General features: G+C 39.9%; 1 protein-coding gene across 4 annotated transcripts; it reads left to right on the top strand.

Annotated features, from left to right (window-relative positions):
* Window positions 1-18: 18 nt before the first annotated feature.
* Window positions 19-15664, top strand: dapk2b (death-associated protein kinase 2b). 4 transcript variants are annotated; one of them, XM_044193321.1, is made up of 12 exons: window positions 19-272; window positions 872-1020; window positions 7432-7653; window positions 8450-8588; window positions 9982-10111; window positions 10216-10264; window positions 10357-10383; window positions 10483-10635; window positions 11123-11168; window positions 13604-13693; window positions 13794-13874; window positions 14636-15664. In XM_044193321.1, exons 2-12 carry the CDS (start codon window positions 944-946, stop codon window positions 14711-14713), a joined length of 1092 nt encoding a protein of 363 aa, XP_044049256.1. In that variant the 5' UTR covers window positions 19-272; window positions 872-943; the 3' UTR covers window positions 14714-15664. The 4 variants fall into 4 exon arrangements, with proteins under 4 accessions (XP_044049256.1, XP_044049254.1, XP_044049253.1 ...); XM_044193320.1 differs by having other exon boundaries at window positions 116-272; window positions 875-1020; XM_044193319.1 differs by lacking the exons at window positions 13604-13693; window positions 13794-13874; window positions 14636-15664 and adding an exon at window positions 11805-13419 and having other exon boundaries at window positions 107-272.
* The last annotated feature ends 4331 nt before the right edge of the window (window positions 15665-19995 follow it).

Genomic DNA, 19995 nt, shown 5'->3' with positions numbered 1-19995 from the left:
GTTCCTTATATGCTTGTTCAGAATAAACACCAGACATGCCGGTCATCTTTATTGATAGCCTGCCTCTCTCATGCTGCACTTTCATAATAGAGCCATCAGGGGGAGGGACTTCTGCAGACACAAAAGCCTGATGGTGCTGCCATAAGTAACAGAAAACAACAGAGACACTAAACAAGTAGTTTTGAGTCTGATCTGTAACCATGAGACCAGACCAGCTGTAGGAGACGGGGGAACCGATGCAAGTTTATCATCAGCTCTGCATCTGACAGAAGGTAAGCCATACGGTTTGGTTGCAGTTAGTTTGTAGAGCCATATCAAATGTGACATGAAACTGACCAGATAGGATGTTTGTGGTATTTCAGTTTGTGAACAGCTTTTTGTTTTCACAAATGTACGTAAGTGTTCACCCTTTATAGTGCACAATCAATTACTATTCTATTTCATAACAGTAAAACATTTTTATTTTTAATAGTTACAAAGTGTATGCTTTTTCAATGTCAGCCTTTTTACCAGCCAAAACGTTTCACAACAGGAACAAATTTCACAGATATCCTGACCTAATTACTCAAAATGCTCTTTTCTTTTCATTTGTAATCCTGTTATAATCACACAAACTAAACACTGTTATACTGCCCAGTTTGGCACAGCTGAATGAGTTGTACAATATTAAATTTTAAATCCAATAATCTGTATTTAGACAACTGAAAGACAGACTAGGTGTACTTTTTAGTACATAGTGTTGAGGCTTTCTCAACAGACTGTTGAAAGTAGGTACAACTCTGAGATGGAATGCTATACAGCAAGCTGGAACATGTAGTAAACATTTTCATCGTTCCAGTCAGAAATCAACAGGAACACCTCTTTGTATTAGCAGGATTGGACTGGTGGAGAAAGGGAAGAAGACAGGCTTTGGTGGTGCTTATCAAGAAGATAAACTACATCAATGAAGACACCTGGCATGGCGGTATTCAAGCAACAGAATGTGGATGATTTCTATGAAATTGGAGAAACACTAGGAAGGTGAGTCTTTTTCAAAGCTTTTTAATGAACGTGTACAGTAGAAGATGTTTAATTGCAGCTCATAGAAAATGAGTGAGTCTTTGTGTGAGTCAGAGTGTGATTCAGCTCTCCCCTGCATGCCTCTTGACGCCGTGGTCCTCGTATGTACGTAGGTATGCAAACAGCTGGCCTGTTTAAGCTTGAAATTGGGAGTGTCACTGTATTTAAGGAGGTAGAAGTTTACAGCAAAAGATAAAGTTTAAAAAGTAAACACACTCTCAAACTCTGTTTGGGTGCAATATGTTCAATCCAGGAAAGAGAATAAAATTTTAGTTGACTCTGGGTGGTGGATCAATGTGTTGAAGTTGAGTGCTGAGGAGGAGTGTTAATCAGGCCCGTACAGAGCAGACATGAAGGGGGAAATAAATGAAAGGAAGTTGGCAAGGTGCAATATGGATTGAGGAAGCAACAAATCCATTTTGCGCAGAAGGACAGCTTGGGCATGTGCACCACTTGCTAACAGATAGAGAGGGTGTGAAAGGAAAGGGTCTGACCTCTAACCTTTCACTACTGGTCAAAGTTTACACTGTGTCCCTGTATTTGCTGGGTGTTTTTTGACACACCCTGACAGGACAGACCAAAACCTGCTGTGTGCTCCAGCTGCATTTATATGCCTGTAGGAAGGGTTTTGTGGCCAGCATTCACACTTTCATTGCATTTTACATCGAAGATTCCTCATATATTTGCCTCATGAAATATTCGAATGCATCTGTGAACGAAATGATTGAATAACATTAGCATAAACAGGCAATTCACTTAAATGATAACGGGTACCTTTTTCAGAAAAGGCACCATTTATAAGTTGCAGCTAATGCTTTATTAATGGTTAATAAATCAGGTTCTAATGCTTTAATAGATCAGTTATAAGCCATTAATAAGAACAACTTTTAAATGGCTTACTTTCTGAGAGACAGCTGCAGAACATCTGGAACTAAATGTATTAACATTTTATTAAGATTTATACATTTTATGTATGATTGTAAGAAACCTTTATTAATGCCTTATCACAATCTATAATTGCAGATGATTTTCCAACATTGTAGGTACCTTTCTGACTAATTAAAGACAAAGCAAGTGTCATACTGGTCACACCCTGGCAAATCAAAAGTTGTTCTTACTGATTGATTTTAACTGATATATAAAGGATTAATAAATGATTTCTTAACATTAATAAAGCCATTAGTTACAACCTTTTATAAAAAAGTGCATTAAAAGTCCTTTCTAAAGCGTTTATAAACCCTTTATAAAGAATGCCTTATTGGAACTAATACCCATAAATGAAATAAAATGTTTAAAGACTGACAATATCACTGATTTGTTATTGAGCTGAAAACATGTTGCTTGAAAAGACGACTCAGCTGTGACCTGCGCTTCGTACATGTTCAGCCCTACTATCATGAGAAACTTGAAGAAATGCGTTTTCAGTCAGAGAACGTGTCTGAGACTTTTATCACCAATTCAGCAGCTTGATTTTTTTGCCTGTAGTTCTTCTGTCTTGTTGTGACAGCTTTGTGGTGAGTTTTGGAGGATGCAGCCCACCCCGCCCACAGTTTGTGAGAGCCTCATGGGTTGAGACCTCTCCTCTATATGCCACAATGGAACTGTTACTCAATCTTCCTCTCAAGAGAGTGTGGAAATTTGATGAGAGGGGCCAAAAACTGATCGGGGTGAAGTATTTAAGATGGTCTGTGCTCTATGGAACTGTTGAGCCATTCGCTAAAGGAAAGTCAATTCATCATACTATTCCCCTATTGACAGATTTTAATGTCACAGGGCCCCACACAGTTGTACTCAATGTTTCTTTCCACTACTGACGAAGAGTTTTTGGTAAACCTATCTGTAAAATAACCCTTGGCCTGAGATGTAAGACATTTACTGACAACTGTACTTGTCTTACCATCTAAGTGATGACACTGATGATGACATACAGTGGGAAGTGTCACAGTGTGAGCTCACAGCTGCCCTCCCTCGAGACTGGGGAGACTGGTTAGCTGTTACACAAGTGACTGACAAGGCAAGACAGAGAAAGGAAGGACTTCTGTGCAGATGGTGGACTATTTGAACTCTACCTGTCAACAACAGATTCATTCTTGTCCATGTTTGGTCACAACACTCAAGATCTTTTATACCTTTACTACCGCCTTTGCTAGATATTGTTACTGTGACAGCCATGAAATCCTTTCTTGAATGAAAAAACATCAACTTTGTTAGTCATCGTCAAAGATTCACAGGATGCACGTTGGATATGAAGTGCCATTGTTTTTGCATGCCTCAACAAAAATTAAAGGCTTGTAAACTTCCTCTTCGTTTTGAAATCTGTATATACTGCACCTACATCACAGTGGATATGAATCATTCACAGGTTTTACATTAGTTAGTACAGAAAGTCGTGTGTCTGTGGTGTTTTTAGCCTAGCTAGCAGCATGGCTCTAGAGATGGCAATGTCGGTTCGTCAGTCAGTCCACCACTTTGGTCTAGACTGAAATGTCTCGACGACTATTTGATGGATTGCAATGACATTTTGTGCAGACATTCATGATCCTCAGGATGAATTGTAATAACTTTGGTTATCCCTTAACTTTTCATCTAGCTCCACCTTCAGGTCAAAATTTTGATTTGTGATTTACAACCAAATACCTGCAAAACTAACAACGTTACTTTACAAATATTTTACCTGCTGAACATCGGCATGTTAGCATTTTCATTGTGTCATTGTGCATGCTAAAGTTAGCATTTAGCTGAAAGTACCACTGTCCCTAAGTGCAGCCTCACAGAGCCACTAGCATGGCTGTAGACTTTTGTTATTAAATTACTCAAATGTTCCAAATGAAGCAGGAACAAGGGAAAGGTCACATCATACCACACCTGATAAGTGTTTCCCAATTTGTCTCTGGGCATTGCAGTATTTGTGTCTTCTAGAAATACTACGCAACTTTGTGCAGAAGGAAATGAATTAGAGAAATGTTTTCCGTTTGCTGTCTTTGGAGAGGATGCAGCGAGGGCAGCGATGCACACTTAAGGCTGCAGCCTTCACAGACTGGATGTGTTGAAGTGAAAAGAGCTGACAGTCGTGAGGCAGACAGGTGCTGCTGATGAACACAGTTAAGTGCTAGAATTTCTCCAAAAGGATTTACTGTACATGACATCTATAGCACAGGCAGTAAGCATGTGTGTACAAAGAGCAGGATAAGAATGCATGTAGTCAGCTCTGAGGGACAGACATTCCTGCTGTTGAGTGGGTGAAAAATGTGTTTATTCAGTGCAGCCTGACGGAGGGAACTCCATGTTGACCTCTTGTACATTCCCGGAGTTCCCTTTTGACAGAGGTTGACATTGGACCACTTCAAAGCAAGTGGAAATCTAGAGTATCCTGAACATTTCATGGGCATAAATGTTGAGATGTTGAGATATTCCATAATAATGGCAGATAAAGTGGCTGACAAATTGCATGTTTGGGTTCTCATGCATTTGTTACACAAGATAATACAACAGAAATTCTATTTTCTGCAGTGATGAGTCATATTTGAGAAGGTTGAGCTGCCTCTCCTTCACATTCGATGTGCAGATGGTAGGGGTGGTAAGGGACAGGGTTTGGTCAATTATGAATCTGGCTGTCTTTGTCACGCTGCTCCAGAGGTTGTTAGGTTGAGAAATGTGTTTAAATATTGGGCCGGCGCCACTTGTCCGAGCATTCCTCCAACCTTAGCTGTGGATAATGACCTTCAGCTGTTGGAAGTGGAAACTCTGTGGGGAGATGGTACTTTCAGCCCCACTGGCCGGCTTAGAGCTAAGACAGCCGGCACGCCTGGCCCGTTGTGGAATACCACTCCCAGCATCACTGCTCTCTCCGCTGTTACTCTACACTTCCTAACAACACTAAAGTAAAGCCCTTGGACTGACATTTGTGTTGTGCACTTTCTCTCGCATTTGGGCTACAACAATTGCTGCGAGGGGTAATTCTGTTCAGTCTTGCTTAACAGGCAAATAAAGGACACTGTTGCTGCCATGTGACAGTTCCTCCTCTCAGGGTACTTTATGCCTGTTTTTGCAAGTGGAATTCATTGAGTGACTTACCCTCCTCCTCAGTTCACACATTATTGTAGTCATCTCTAACAGGGTCAGCCTTTCAGGGATGTCTCAGGGGTGGAAATGTCCTGTGAATAGAACAGATAGAGGGAGCATTTGAGATTCCACCCTGCTGCTTCAGCACCCCACCCGTCCTGTTTTTATTTTTCCTTAGCGGCATGTGTGTGTGACTCTTTGAAGACCATTGTTATGACATATATACACCCCCCCATCTCCTTCTCTCTTGCATTCTCTGTTGGAACATGTTCACACTGAAATCTGATCTTGTCAGTGTTTTTGTTGCCCTGATATTAAGTAAGCTCAATAATAACTTGGGCCTGGGGCTTTGTGGTTGAGTAGATACCTGCCTCAAACATATTCCTTTTTAATAGAAACACCTGTACAATCTAATGTGATCCAATACAGGTGCCCTGCAACTAATACTACTGTATGTTTATGAAGCTTATAATCTAGTTTTTCTTTTTAGACTGTGTCAAAGAAAGGTTGATTTGAATATGTATGGCCATAGTTTGCAGTGTTGCTGTACTCGACTGCATAGTATTGGAAGTATTGGATTTTGTCATTGAAGAATTCAGAGCTTGCGTGGTGAAAGTACACCTCAGTAACTGTTGTTTTTGAGTTTTTAAAAAAAGTCTAAAAGTCTTCAGTTGAGCTGCTCCCAGATGTGATTGTAGAACTATGTGAACACAGGACAGGATGTGCCTCAAAAAGAGCAAACTCGCTCAACCGTCCCACACTAACGTAGTCAAGGAAGAGTTAGTAGGGTTGCTTTAAACCACAAAGATGAATACTTTTGTATTTAATCCATTTATTTGTTTTGTGATGAGCCGGAGCTGTGATGAGCTATCTCTGGGAAAGCACTCTTAGAAAGTACAAGTGTAAAACTGCTGTGTGAAATGAGTGTGACAGGAGCACAGTGTGTATCCATATGTCTCTGGACAGCTTTTATCCAGCAGCTTCTCCCAGCACTCTGCCTTTCCACTCTTCTTCTCTTTCCACTCCTCCGGCTCAGCAGGCTTTTTCTTTCTCCCCAGGAGCAGCAGAGAGGTGGCAGGTGGAGATTGAGCCTGTGGGCCAGGCTATTATTAGCCCACTAGACACCATGATGATAGTGAACATAGGCTGGACAGCCTCTCACAGCCACCCTGGAATCTTTGTGTGGACAGTTATGTCCAAAACATGAAATGCCTGCCAGTTATTATCTATTTCCTCTCTCTGTATGTTCTTTCACAATGTCTAAAAATACAAAATGCACAGGAGAATTTGCCCCAGGCTTTAATGTTTTATCCTCTGACTATTCTGTATGCATGACTGAATGTTCCTCTTCTGTTTTGTCAAAGAGAATGTTCATCTTCCCCACGCAGAAACTCTTTGCCAGCTCTGCCACCACACTTGCACTCATGTCTTACAGAGGGATCAGTGACTGAGACGCTTGTTTTCAGAGTCTGAATGTATAGAGTGGGCAGGTCAGCACACAGCAGCAGGAAGTGTGTAAAGCAGCAGGAGTGGCAGCAGGCTTAGTCAGGTCTGAGATTACAAGTGCTGGTCTGATAATAAAGCCATGGAGACTCACCACATATATTTAACTGGGCGACAGTGCTGGGGGATGTTTTCACACTTAATCATTCAGTCTGTCAGTGGGTCAATTATGAGTGAAATGACTAGTTAAGTTGGGGGAGAGTGACAATAAAGGCAAACGTTTACTGGTGGAGTCAGCTGTGTCTTTTAAGCTGAAATGCCCACACTGGGTTAAAATAGCTCATGTCCACAGGCAATACAAGAGCAGAGTGAAAAATGAAACAATAATCCACAGAGAGATGGTCTCTAAGCCCACACCTCTGTTGTGAAATATTCAGAGGTTTTGGGATTTTTTTCATTGGACTGATCTCTTGAGGATGGCTAGAAATTTGGCAGGAAGGTTGCCGGAGTGGGAGGACAGCAGCTCTGTATACACTGTCGGCCTGTGTGATTGTTCTCTGTCTGGCTGGGAAACAGGAAGTGATGGATTCTACCTCAATATTTCAGCTGGTTTTGACATTCGGCTTCCTCCCTGACGCCTGTCTTCACCCGTAGCTATATCCTGTTGTTAATTGTTAAGAATTTCATTAAAAGATGTTTTCTATCTTGAAAAATGATACCTATAGTGCACTCAACACATGAGATGACAAAACTCAACACAAATAATGATAAAATCAGATTTTAATTATTTGTCACATTAAAAACACAGTAATTAAGTAATTAACATTAAGTAATGTCAGTGTCTTTTTTCTTTTTTTGTGTCTGCAGTGGGCAGTTTGCAATTGTCAAACGCTGTATAGAGAAGAGTACAGGCACTGAATATGCAGCCAAGTTCATCAAGAAGCGGCAGAGTCGGGCCAGCAGACGTGGTGTAAGAAGAGAGGAGATCGAGAGGGAAGTGGACATCCTGCAGCAGCTTCAGCACTCCAACATTGTAGCACTACATGATGTGTACGAGAACCGCACAGATGTGGTGCTTATCCTCGAACTGTGAGTCACTTTAGTTTAACAATACATCACAATATCCGTATACAGTTAAAAGAATAGTATGTTCATGCTTGCCAAATAATACCAATGTTACACCTTAAAACATCCAAACTCTACAGGAATCTGTTTTGCATTTCTACTGAGGCTGCTTAACATAGTGCATAGCATTTTGTTTTAATAAAAAGCCATAATGTCAGTGCAGTCCTTCTGTTTCAGGTTCATGCTGGTAAAGTTGTGTAAAGTTTATTTCTGTGTACATAGATTGTTTGTTGAACCTGTGTTTGCTGAAAACCTTTTGCCAGGATCACGTGTGCCAGAAAGAACCTGAAAGGCTCTCACAGAGTCAATAAGGCTTGTGTTGAAAAGAGGCCTCAGAGGGCCCCGTCTGGGTCCAGCGAGTTCCTGGGAACATGGAGGGCACAATTAGGACTAAAGGAAAGCCCAATCCAATCAAAGCATGGGAAAATTGACTGACAGAACAGTTCATGTTAGATGCAGGATGAGACACTGTGCCTCATTCAGTCTATAATGTTTTCTTTGTATAAATGTAAAAGAACGTCGTGTTTATGGGCTGCCAGCTGGTCAAAGGATGCTTTATACCACTTTTCAGCAGCACTTTTATTATGAAAAGGTTGAGAACTACAGTGATTCATAAGTAGGATAGACTGACTCAAAGCAGACCAAAATTGTTACCACAAACAAACATATTTAAAGCATCATGAACCTCAGGAACTCACTTTAGATAACGTTCAAGAGAGCCCAGATTATATGTGTGTGTGTGTGTGTGTGTGTGTTACAGGGTGTCTGGAGGAGAGCTGTTTGATTTCTTGGCTCAGAAGGAATCTCTCAGTGAAGAGGAGGCCACTCAGTTTATCAAACAGATCCTAGATGGAGTCCAATACCTCCACTCCAAGGGGATCACACATTTTGATCTGAAGGTACAAAATTCTCCATCTGTGCATCATATGTAAATCTGTATATGTCTTGTGAGAAGATGGAATTCTTTATCTCCACAGCTACTGAACTGTGCTTGCATGCGAGGTTGAACAGGACTTAATGTTAAATATATATAGCAGGTGTTTAATGTGCGTGCTATTCTGTCTCGCTATTCTGAATCACACAGCCTTCCTGTTTTCTGTGGCAAACAGATACCACAAGGTTATCTCTTCAGTTTCAGAGCAGTGTCTCCCACGCTGCTCTCTGATAGTCACTGTCCTGTTTTTACGCAGCTGCACTTTTGATGCTTTTCTTTGGCAATTAAGGAAATCGAACACTCAGTGACAGGCTCAATTCAAACTTGCCTGAGGCCTTCACTTCACAATGACAGATCTGTGCACTCATTTGTGCTTAACATTTTCTGTGAAATTAGAAAGTTAATAGTCAGTCAAGGAAAATGTGACTGTCTATCTGTGCTGACTGAATGTTACAGAGCTTGTGACCTTTACTCTGATTTATAGGAATCCAGAGAAACAGAGTAAAGTCTGAACTTCTGTAAGTCTGCAAAAATTATGCTTAATAGCTGTAAGGGAATAGTTTGACATTTTAGGAAATTTGCTTATCCGTTTTCTTGCCGTGAGTTAGATGAGAAGATTAATACCACCTAAATGTGAAGCTAGCAGCTGGCTAATTATCTATAGCTTTGCACAAAGACTGGAAACAGCTAGCATTGCTCTGTCCAGAAGTGACAAAATCCACCTACCAGCACCTCTAAAGTTTGTGAATTACCATGGTGTGTGTCGTTTGTTTATTTCTCAGCTATTTATTGGGTGGGACCAGTAACTTCCTGTCATCTCAGCTGATTGCCTGGCAACTGGTCCCGACCAAGAAATAGTCTAACACATAACACCTGTAAACCGGCAATTTTTACAATGTGGCTTTTGTGGGGATTGAATAAAAGAGACACAACATGTTAATTAGTGAGCTTAGCATAGCTTTAGAGGTGCTAAAGATTTTGTTACTTTTGGACTGATTTTGTTACTTTTGGACTGTTCCTACTGTTTTCAGTCTTTGTGCTAAGCTACATTAAAATTAGTCGCCTGCTAGAAGGAGCTTCATATTTAGCGTACAAACATGAGAGTAGTATCAATCTTTTCATCTAACTCTCGGCAAGAAATAAGAAAAATTTCCGAAATGTTGAACTTTTCCTTTAATATTTCACACTAACAAGTATGACTGTAACTGTTGCAATGTTTTTCTTTAATGCTTACGCAAAAGGCGGTTTCAACCAGGTAACTTGTTTTACGCAGTGTTGTTTATGCATTGCCCAACCTTGGTATTAGTAGAAATCTGCTGACCAAAGTGCCTCTCTGTTTTGTTGTTTTTGCATTTTAGCCTGAAAATATAATGCTGCTGGACAGGAATGTTCCTCTACCTCGCATCAAACTCATAGACTTTGGACTGGCTCACAAAATAGAAGCTGGGGCAGATTTCAAAAACATTTTTGGAACCCCTGAATTTGTTGGTAAGTGTTTTTATATGAGATACATTTGCAGTGTAGTACATTTTAAGAGGAGGCTTGGTGTCTGGCCTGTTTGTGATGCCGGAGTGTGTGCTGTCTATTTTCAGCTCCAGAGATAGTCAACTATGAGCCACTGGGATTGGAGGCAGACATGTGGTAAGAGCCTTTAATTACTTCTGACTCTGCTGCCTTCCATACAACATGCTGAAGTACATAACTTTGGATTAACCTTGTGCTGTTTTTCACAGGAGCATTGGAGTCATCACATATATTCTGTAAGTTGGGATGATTCGTGAAGTGGGAATCTTATTGTACCTAAAGAGATTATCGAGAACGTCTAAATGGGTGTATGAATGTTTGTGCTGTTCTTTCAGTTTGAGTGGCGCGTCACCTTTCCTCGGTGACACGAAGCAGGAAACGCTGGGAAACATCTCGGCGATGAACTATGAGTTCGACGAAGAGCTCTTCCGCAATACAAGCGAGTTGGCCAAGAGCTTCATCAGAGAGCTCCTGGTGAAGGACACAAGGTAAAAGAACTGACAAACAGCTGAAGGCCAAAGGTCAAGTCTAACAATTTCTATACAAAGCCAATCATTAGAGGTTTTGCTGCAATAAATCCTAAGCGCATTAAATGTGCAGACCTGATCCAAATGAGAAAGAAAGACCAGCCAGTCCACAGAAATCTAGAGCAAGGATTTAGACACATTTATTTTTGGTACACAATGTAACACACTAAATAAAATAAGCTAAATAAACATTATTTATGCCAGAATATAATTACCACAGGCAAAGCACTGTGTAATACTTTGTACCATGTGATCATGTTCTTGTTGCTTAACATGTGTTTCCATTTAAATGCACCTCTGGGGAACCGAATATTCCTGTGAAAGTTCATGCCGGTCCGAACATATTCCTTTTCACATCCTAAAGCATGATTGCTCACCGTGCTCTGTGTGTGATGGAGTTGTTCGAGTGTATTTACTCAGCTGCATTTTCTTTCTCTCATCGTTTCAGAAAACGGATGACCATACAAGACGCCCTCAACCATCCTTGGATTAAGGTATGCACTTGATTTATGTGTATTATAGCATGTTTTTGTATTCTCAATAACTACTGTCAGCACCTCACCTCCTGCTACATGTGAAACAACATTTAACAGTTAATGTCAAAGGTAACGTACGGGTAACAGGTTTGTTTCTTATTAGAGAGTAGAATCAATCTTTAAATGTGCCAAAAAATGTTTACAGCCACTTTTTATATATGTTCTTGCTCGTTGAAAACATATTTTATCACAGTTACTGTATATTGTTTCCATCACTGCCCCCCCCCCCCCCATCAAGTGATTGAACTGAAGCAAGATCTCACTAAATGTGTTTTTAATGGCATGGAGATTTAACAACCGGTAATGTTGAAGAAGTCTACTCCAACATTAGCTGCTGAGATGCATGTGACTGGTGTCTTACTATGGAGTCTTCGTCCTGTTTGGATACAAGCATGAAGCCAGGAAATATAACACACTCAACAGGAATGTCCGTTGTTTTTTGGCACTCTTACCTGCCATGGCTTTCGCTGTAGGGTCACACACTAATCCTACAGTGCCATTTCTGCTGGAATATTCACCGCCATGTGTGTTTTCAAGATGCAACAATGAAACAGCCTCTCACTCAGTGTCCCCCCTCCATCCTTCTGTCTGAAGTCCTGTGACCACATGGAAGAGGATAGCGCTGCCCCTGAGGCAGAGAAGAAAGCCGAGCAGCTAAAGACAAAGCGTCTAAAGGAGTACACCATCCAGTCCCACTCCAGTGTGCCCCAGAACAACACATATGCCAACGTTGAGCGGTTTGCCCATGTGGTGGAGGACGTCAGTCTGATGGAGACGGGGCTGTCAGAGGTGGCAGGAGCCCACCACACTCTGCAGGTTGATGTAGAAGCACTGCTCTCCATCTACAACGACAAGGAGGCCTGGTACAAGGAGGAGAGCGAGGCTGTGAGGAAGCAGCTGTCGCAGGTTCGCTATGATTTCCGTAAAGTAGAGGCCACAAGGAGGCTGCTGCAGGAGGATGTGAAGGCTATAGATGCCACTCTGGAGAGCATCAGTGGGAAGTACAGCCAGAGGCAGAGTCAGTTGGACGCTCTGAGGCAGGAGCTGAACTCTGAGCTGCAGTGGCTGCAGGAGGTGATGAGCTCTCTGCATCCGGAAGGAGGCAACGGCAGCATTCACAACAGCAGTCTGAATACGGACGTGAAGCAGGCGCTGATGGAGCTGCTGCATCAGTCCTGCAGGAGGGATCTGTGCGCCGAGGCTAAACAGCCACTCACAGAGTCTGGCTAACATACACAAATGGAGACACTTTTATTGACCTTAAAATGCTAAACATGTTTTTGAAAATGAGGCTGTTTGAATTCAACACATACATTTTTTTCAGCAACACAAACCTTTGAATGTATAGCTGTGTAGTCTTTGCATTTCTACTTTTCTTCTTTTCTTGTGTGAACTCTGTAGTACGATTATTTTCAGTTAAAGTAATAGTAGGAATAGGAATTTGGGGAAATGCGTTTATTCACATTCTTACAGAAAGCTCGATGATATTAACTATCATATTTAACAGAAAGATACGAGAGTGGTGCCGATCTCATCTAACTCTGGGCAAGAAAGGAAATAAGCATATTTCCCAAAATGTCGGACTATTCCTTTAAGTCACGTAATTATGGCACAATAGTAGGAATTAAAGTGATATTAACAAACGTTTAAACTAGATTTATTATTGTTACTCCTGTTTGATTAAGTGGGTTTGGTAGCTTTTTATTTTGACAAGTAATGATAATGATGAAAAATACTGTTTGTGAATGTTTTTACTGTGTTATGACCAGACACAGGATGAAAAATAATTATTTTCAATGGAATGTATAAGAAGTTCACTTTTGTTGATTTATTTATTTTTTCATTTCATTCTATTTTTTTTAGACTGTATATTGATGTTTTTCTTCAATGGTTATCCATTTGTAAAGTTACATGTGTAGTCATAAATTATTTTTTGTTTCAGATTATTTTTCATAGATTTAAATATGCACTTTTACTAAAGGTTGAATTTATTTATTTATTTTAAAAACGTTTTTTTATTTCTTGGAGATGTTCTATGAGCTGACAGGAAAAACAACATCTATGATAAGATCATGTGTTTAAAAATGTGTCGCCTTCTTATCAGTGTTTTTAGCATCTCAACAGATAGACGCCTCATGCACTTGCTGTGCACGCTGACATTTTCACTGTTGTCTAAACACTGAAATAAAGGTTCATCATTTATTATGTATCCCTTTAACAAATTCTTGTGATGTGTGATCTGAGATTTCAGTATGTTTCCTGTTGTACCTCATATTATAGTGTCAAAATTATACAAGTACCTTAGCATAATGTTTTTTGAACTTCCTTGAACATTTGACATCAGCATGAAAGATACTTCTTCTGTTATTTCATCCCTTATTGTGTCTCTGCAGCCTCTGAATCCCAGACAGGCCATGGTGAAGAGGTTGTCAGTGGTCAACTTGGAGAACTTTCGGAGACAGTACGCCAGACGCAGGTGGAAGGTAAAATACAGTTAGATGATTTCCTTACAGCAGTTCTATAAAAAATGTTTCTAATGATTGATTTCAGGCTTCATTCTCTTTGCTTTTATCTATTCATCAGCTGTCATTTAGAATTGTGGCTCTGTGCAACCACTTAACACGGATCATGAAGAAGGGCCACAAGCTACCTGAGCAGGACGGGGTAAGAACCAACTGTTGTAAAGCTAACAGCAATGGCTCAGTGGTCTGGACTTAAAGCAACAGTTCAATATTTTGGGAATTTTGCATATAATATAAGCTACAGCCAACAGCCAGTTAGCTTAGCATAGCATTGCATAAAGACTGGAAACCGGGTGAAACAGTTAGCCTGGCTCTGTCCAAAGGTAACACAATCTACCTACCAGCACCTCTAAAGGTGTAAAAACGACAAGTTGTAGTTTTACAAGGGATTATGTGTCTGACAATTTCCAGGAGCAGTGACTTCCCGGAGTCTTGTTTTCACCATCAGGTTGCTAGGCCACCAATAGAGACTTCAGGAAATCACTCCTCCCGGCCAAGAAATAGTCCAGCACCTAACCCCTCGTTAAACTACTAATTTTCATTTTTACGTCTAAGTTTTTGAACAGATTAAACAAACAAGAAATAAGGTGCTTTGCTTAGTGTGCTTTGGAGGTGCTTGTAGGTGGACTTTTTCACCTTCAGACAGAGCCAGGCTAGCTGTTTCCCCCGTTTCTTTTTGTGCTAAGCTTAGCTAGCTGGCTGCTGGCTGTAGCTTCATATTTACCATACTGTACAAACATAAGAGTGGTATCAGTCTTCTCACCTAACTCCCAGGTGCATTTCCCCCTGCTTTTAAAAAAACAATAAAATAATCCTTATATTTTGTGGGCCCCTAGAACTGTCATCACCTGTCACCACACAAACAATTTCACAGCTGTTTCGCAAATATTTTGAATATTTCAGAGGGATTGTGAAAGTGACCAAGAAGAAGAAATCCTTAATAGGAGACCGAGGACCAGAAAGAGAAGCAGCACTTCCTGAGAGCAACAACCAGTGTCACGTGTCGGTCAGCGATGTTCCGGTTGCACAACAGTGACTTTGCACCTTTTTGACACAGGCTTTGCTGCTGTTACTTGTCATAAAGGATCAGCTGTTTGATTGACTGCTGTAAATGCAGCATTTTCATTGGTCAAGGCAACTTTGTTTGTCTTGGTGACCCACAAAACCAGCATCTGCTGTATGTTGGATAGCATTCTGCCATTTCTAGATTTTTTTTTCTGGCATAAGAAGATATAACTGGATTATTGTTGACAGGAACTGAGATACACACAACACACACACAAGAAAGTAGGCAGCTTCCTCTAATAACTGCAGTCTTAAAAGTCCCTCAGCTGTTGTTTCATACCCGAGTGTTGACAGAGAGTTAGATTCTTTTCATTTTATTGTGCAGACTGCATGCAGGGATTTAAAAGAGGTGTCCTGTCCAAAGCATTGACAGATAAAAAGGTTTAGCACTGCAGGGTAACAAGATGGTAGCAGATCTTCATAACCAAATGTTTACATACAGCATACAGCAATGTCTGTGTAAACAAACAGTTTACCGTTAATTCATTTACCACTTCAGAATAACTTACCTGAAGCCTGTAAACCATGCAGAGCTGTCTGTATACTGTATTTAACATAGGATATTTTGAATTACTGTAAATTACTTGTGTCCAATGGGACAATAATTGCATTTAATCTTATTATACATAAAGACAGTTTATAAATACTTTATATATAAACAATTTCACAGTTTAAGTTTTTAAAGAAATTAGAACCTTATATATATGGATGTATTTATGGCGGAGATATATACACATTTCAACCAAATGTCTTAATTTCAGTTTAATTGCATCTTAGCTCATTAAAAGGAGCATTCGCATACATTTTTTTCTGTTCACTTGTATGTATTGTAAATTGAAATTTTGTTTAATAAATTAATTAACTTGATTGTTTTCTTTGTGAGTTTCTATAAAGTGAAAATCAATGACTCCATCACAATGTAAAAATGAGAACATCCCATGATTCTTGGATATAAGGCAGTGCTATCAAACCTTTTCCATGTTCTTTTATTATTATTTTCTTTTCTTTTATTCTATTAATAAATGGTCTCTTTAACTGCGATCTCAATGCAAAGGTGTGATTATGACCACATGTTGGTCTAGAAGTTTGAAAAGTGTATCAGCATCGAGATGAACCCCAAAGACAACCATGAAAATGGTCTTGTGTGATGATGTCTCTACAACTGGGCTTTGTACAATGTGATGCCCCAAGCCAATGTCCCTGTCAAACCAAAATAAGACTGTAAAAGCCCTTGACAATAAGTACATTATTAATTCTCTGAACATCAACAAGCACAAATTGTGATGTGCACATCTAATGATTTTTCAACTGGCCACTGGTCAATTATTTAGTTTCACAACAGCTATGTTGTTTGGGCCCAGTTGGGCTGAAAGAGATTGGAGGGATACTTTGACCTGAACTAAATACATTTTTGGCAGTGACACAATGTAGGCCAGTTCCACACAGATGGTAAGAGAGGCATCATAATCTACAAGTGGGTCAGTTGGAAATCTGTAAGCCTGTTTGTGCTTCAGTATCCCAGTACGGAATTACTTAATGTTCAGCACAAGCTATTTCATACACAGTATTGCATATGTCCTATGCCCTGAGTTTGTAACACAGGCTTTCTGTTAAAATTCTCCAAACCCAAGCAAAGGCAACCCTGTTTTTTTGTCATTTTTCAGACTTTTTACTTGATTAACAAAGCAGAATATAAAAAAGATAAAACAGGATATAATAATATTATATATAATATTATTATATATATATACACTGTATTATTTATTATTAATTTATGTTATTGTTATTTATAAACAATACACATTTATATTTTATGTATTTACATCATATCATATATTACGTGTGTGTGTGTGTGTGTATATATATATATATACATATCCTTTATATATACAGTATATATCCCTTATATTTAGACTTTGCTACTATCCTGTGCAATTCCTGCTTGTATTCTTTGCAATCCAATCTCTGTCCAATTATTCAATTTACAGGGCAATATTTTAATATAATACTATTTATTTATCACTCAATCACTCTTTTCCTCTACTTTTGACTCTTGAACTGCTGTAACAAGTGAATTTCCCCAATGTGGGGATCAATAAAGTTAATCTTATCTTATCTTAAGCTATTCAGTATAGACATCAAAATAAGTACAAATGACAAAGCTCCTCCAGTAGTACTCCTCCTCATGATGAGTAAACTGACCTTTGCGAGTAAAATAGGTGGAGTGCCTGCCTTCACAAGAAGTCTTCACAAGAAATAATGTGGAGAAAAAAAATGTCTCCCTCAGTGGGGTCAGTAAACTTTGATCTACATGAAAAATTGCATTTTTGTGATTTCATCTTTAGATTTAAATAAATACACACAGACAGCAGATACATGTAATACACATTATCCACAGTAGATTGGGAAAAGTCTGTTGAGCTACTGTTCCCCTGTTATACATAATTAAAATTGGCATGTACTAATGTCTTCTTTCAATAAATATTATTCTTACAATAAGGTGAAAATGTTTTTGTTTACTTCAGCCTGTACGACTGAAATAAAAAACTTGATGATCAGTGCAAAAAGCTTTATACACAGCTGTCGGGGTGAAATGGACAACACACTGTTGACTTTATATTTCTCAAGTCCTTATTGGAGCATACACAGTGACTCTCTAATTCTACAGCAGTATGTTTCTAATTAATGACAACCTGTGAGTTACTGGCATAAGATGAAATAAGAGAAAACATTTAAAGCATGCTCGGGTCATTTGTCTGTATCCAGCCTGATGGAGTCTATCTCCAGGCTAGTGACTGTAAATATTTCAGCCATGTCTCACTGAAATATGAGCTGAGTCCTTTGTAGCTTTGTCATTGCCAGAGAGTGAAATGACATGCCTTCCAGTCAGCCGTTACAGTTAGGTCTGAAGCATCTCATGTAACAGAGTTACAGCTGGTATGTTGGGATCAATTCTATGGTCGACCAACGACAGGGTTATGGGATCATGGGATTCCAGCAGATTTACGGTGGGATGATCTGATGGATGGGCCGTTCACGCAGACAAATAAGGAGTGCTGTCAGAAATCTATGCTACACATGTGTAACACTAAACCATGATCATCATTGAAAGAGATACAGATGTCTTTGAAGCAGTTTTTGACCAAAGATGTGTCAGGAGGCCACACTGCAATATGTAATGTGGTTTGCATGAAGCAGGCATAATCCAATGACTCTCCTCTGTAAGAATGTTACTGTAAATTACCTGCAGGTAAATCTGAAGTGTGAGGCACCATGGTGACTCTTAAAATCCTTCAAGGCATCACAGGCACTAAAAGACAGCCTGATGTAAGCACACTCATAATACATATGTTGAAAATTACTGCTTTTATGGCAGTGTTGGGCTTTTGCTGAAAGTGAATTCTAATGTTCCCACCCTGTTGAGACGTTGAGATCATTGCATTGGTAAGTTACCTTATTGTTGAAGAATTAAACTTTGGTCAGGAAAGTAGCTTTCCAGTGATATTTGTTTTCTTTAACAATGGTGCCACCTAGTGGGCATAACAAGACATCCAGAGTAAGGTCAGTATTAGATGTAAAAGAAATGATTTGTTACAGAAAAGAATGCCAAATATGCAAAAGTAAAGGTATACAAAAAAAAAACACATGATAATTCACCATGTTCATGGACCAAGGATTGTTTATATTATTGTGTGCAAATGAACCATGGCTTAAAAACATGAGAAAAAAATATCATTATCAAAGCATGCAGACAAAAATCAAAAACAAAAATCCCTCCTTAAAATATAGATTCAATCTCCAACTGTAAGTCCAAAAATGCTACGGTTTAGCTCTCTAATAGTAGCCTACCTTTTGTTCTGAATGGACAACAATCAACCCTCATCATCATCATCTCATCAGTGATCACTCGCAGTCGAGTATGATTGTCCTACTGTTGGTGAAATGGATTATTTGTGGGTCTTCAGATGGCTACAGAGGCCAATCCTGGATCCACAGGGTCTATTGCAGTGTGGTCAGTAGTTGAGGCTGAAGCAGCATTTCCTCAGGTGGGATATGAGGTTATCCCTATACTGCTTTTTTTGTCTCCGCTGGGTGAGCTTCCCCTCCCTAAATTGGCCATAGAGGGCCTGTTTTGGGGGACAGGAGTTTGGCATACGGATTATGAGGCCTGTCCATCACAGCTGGTGTCAAGTGATAGTTGTGGAGATACTTGGTGGGTTAGCTTCCTCCAGGATGCTGATGTTTGTTCGCCTGTCTTCCCAGTTGGTCCTGAGGATCTTCCATAGGGATTGCTGATGATATTGTTCCAGGGCTTTGATGTGTCTGCTGTAGGTAGTCCAGCTTTCAGCACCAAAGAGGGATGAGGACAGAACTACTGCTTGATTGACAAGCAGTTTGGTCTTAGTCTGGATGTCCAGATATGCTACATGAATATTGCATGAATTACCTATTCGTTTTGTGTAGTAATTGTATTCATTATATGTCTGATATTACAGCTAGTTGTGTGCGCCGTGACAAATGTCAACAACACATCTTTTGACTCCGGTGATTCATAGTGCATCATATTTTCGGTGAGCATCTGGTGCGGTGTGTTCAGTGAACAGAACCGCCAGAAGACCTGACAGCGGAGGCTGTGTAACTCTGGAGACAGACCTGAGGGCATTAATCATGAATGCCAGCCTCTCACTTTATCTGTGTGATCATTAGGCCATACTTGAGCATGATGATCACTCCCTGGAAATGGGCTCCAGGAGGCTGCTTCCATTATTCATACCTACAAGAGCACAGTCTGTCCTCTATTCTTGGAAATGAGACTAAATGAAGAGTGGCCATATTTAGGCTCTGTGTTCTTGATATGTCACTGAGTAGCATGTCTTTGTTAGTGATCTCCTTCGCAACCTGTTTCCCCAGTACAGTACCTGCATGATTAGACAAAAGGGAGGTGATGGGTGTTGCTCATTGGGATACTGAGGATGAGTAGTACGCCCCAAGCCTGTCATTTGATTGGTTGACCTTTTCATCAAAGTTGTGTTTTGCAGCTATAAGAGCAACTGCAAATCTGACAAAGCTTCAAAATGGGCCACCAATTTATGTGGCAGACAGTTATAGCCTCATTTTAAAAGCAATATTATTATTCTTAATTAATATGGATAGTTCACAATGATTATCCTAGATTGAGAACATTTTTACAGGCCTAT

Source organism: Siniperca chuatsi, linkage group LG4 (genome assembly GCF_020085105.1).
Source record: "Siniperca chuatsi isolate FFG_IHB_CAS linkage group LG4, ASM2008510v1, whole genome shotgun sequence".
NCBI classification, from domain to species: Eukaryota; Metazoa; Chordata; class Actinopteri; order Centrarchiformes; family Sinipercidae; genus Siniperca; species Siniperca chuatsi.
This window is presented reverse-complemented; position numbering and strand designations above follow the sequence as displayed.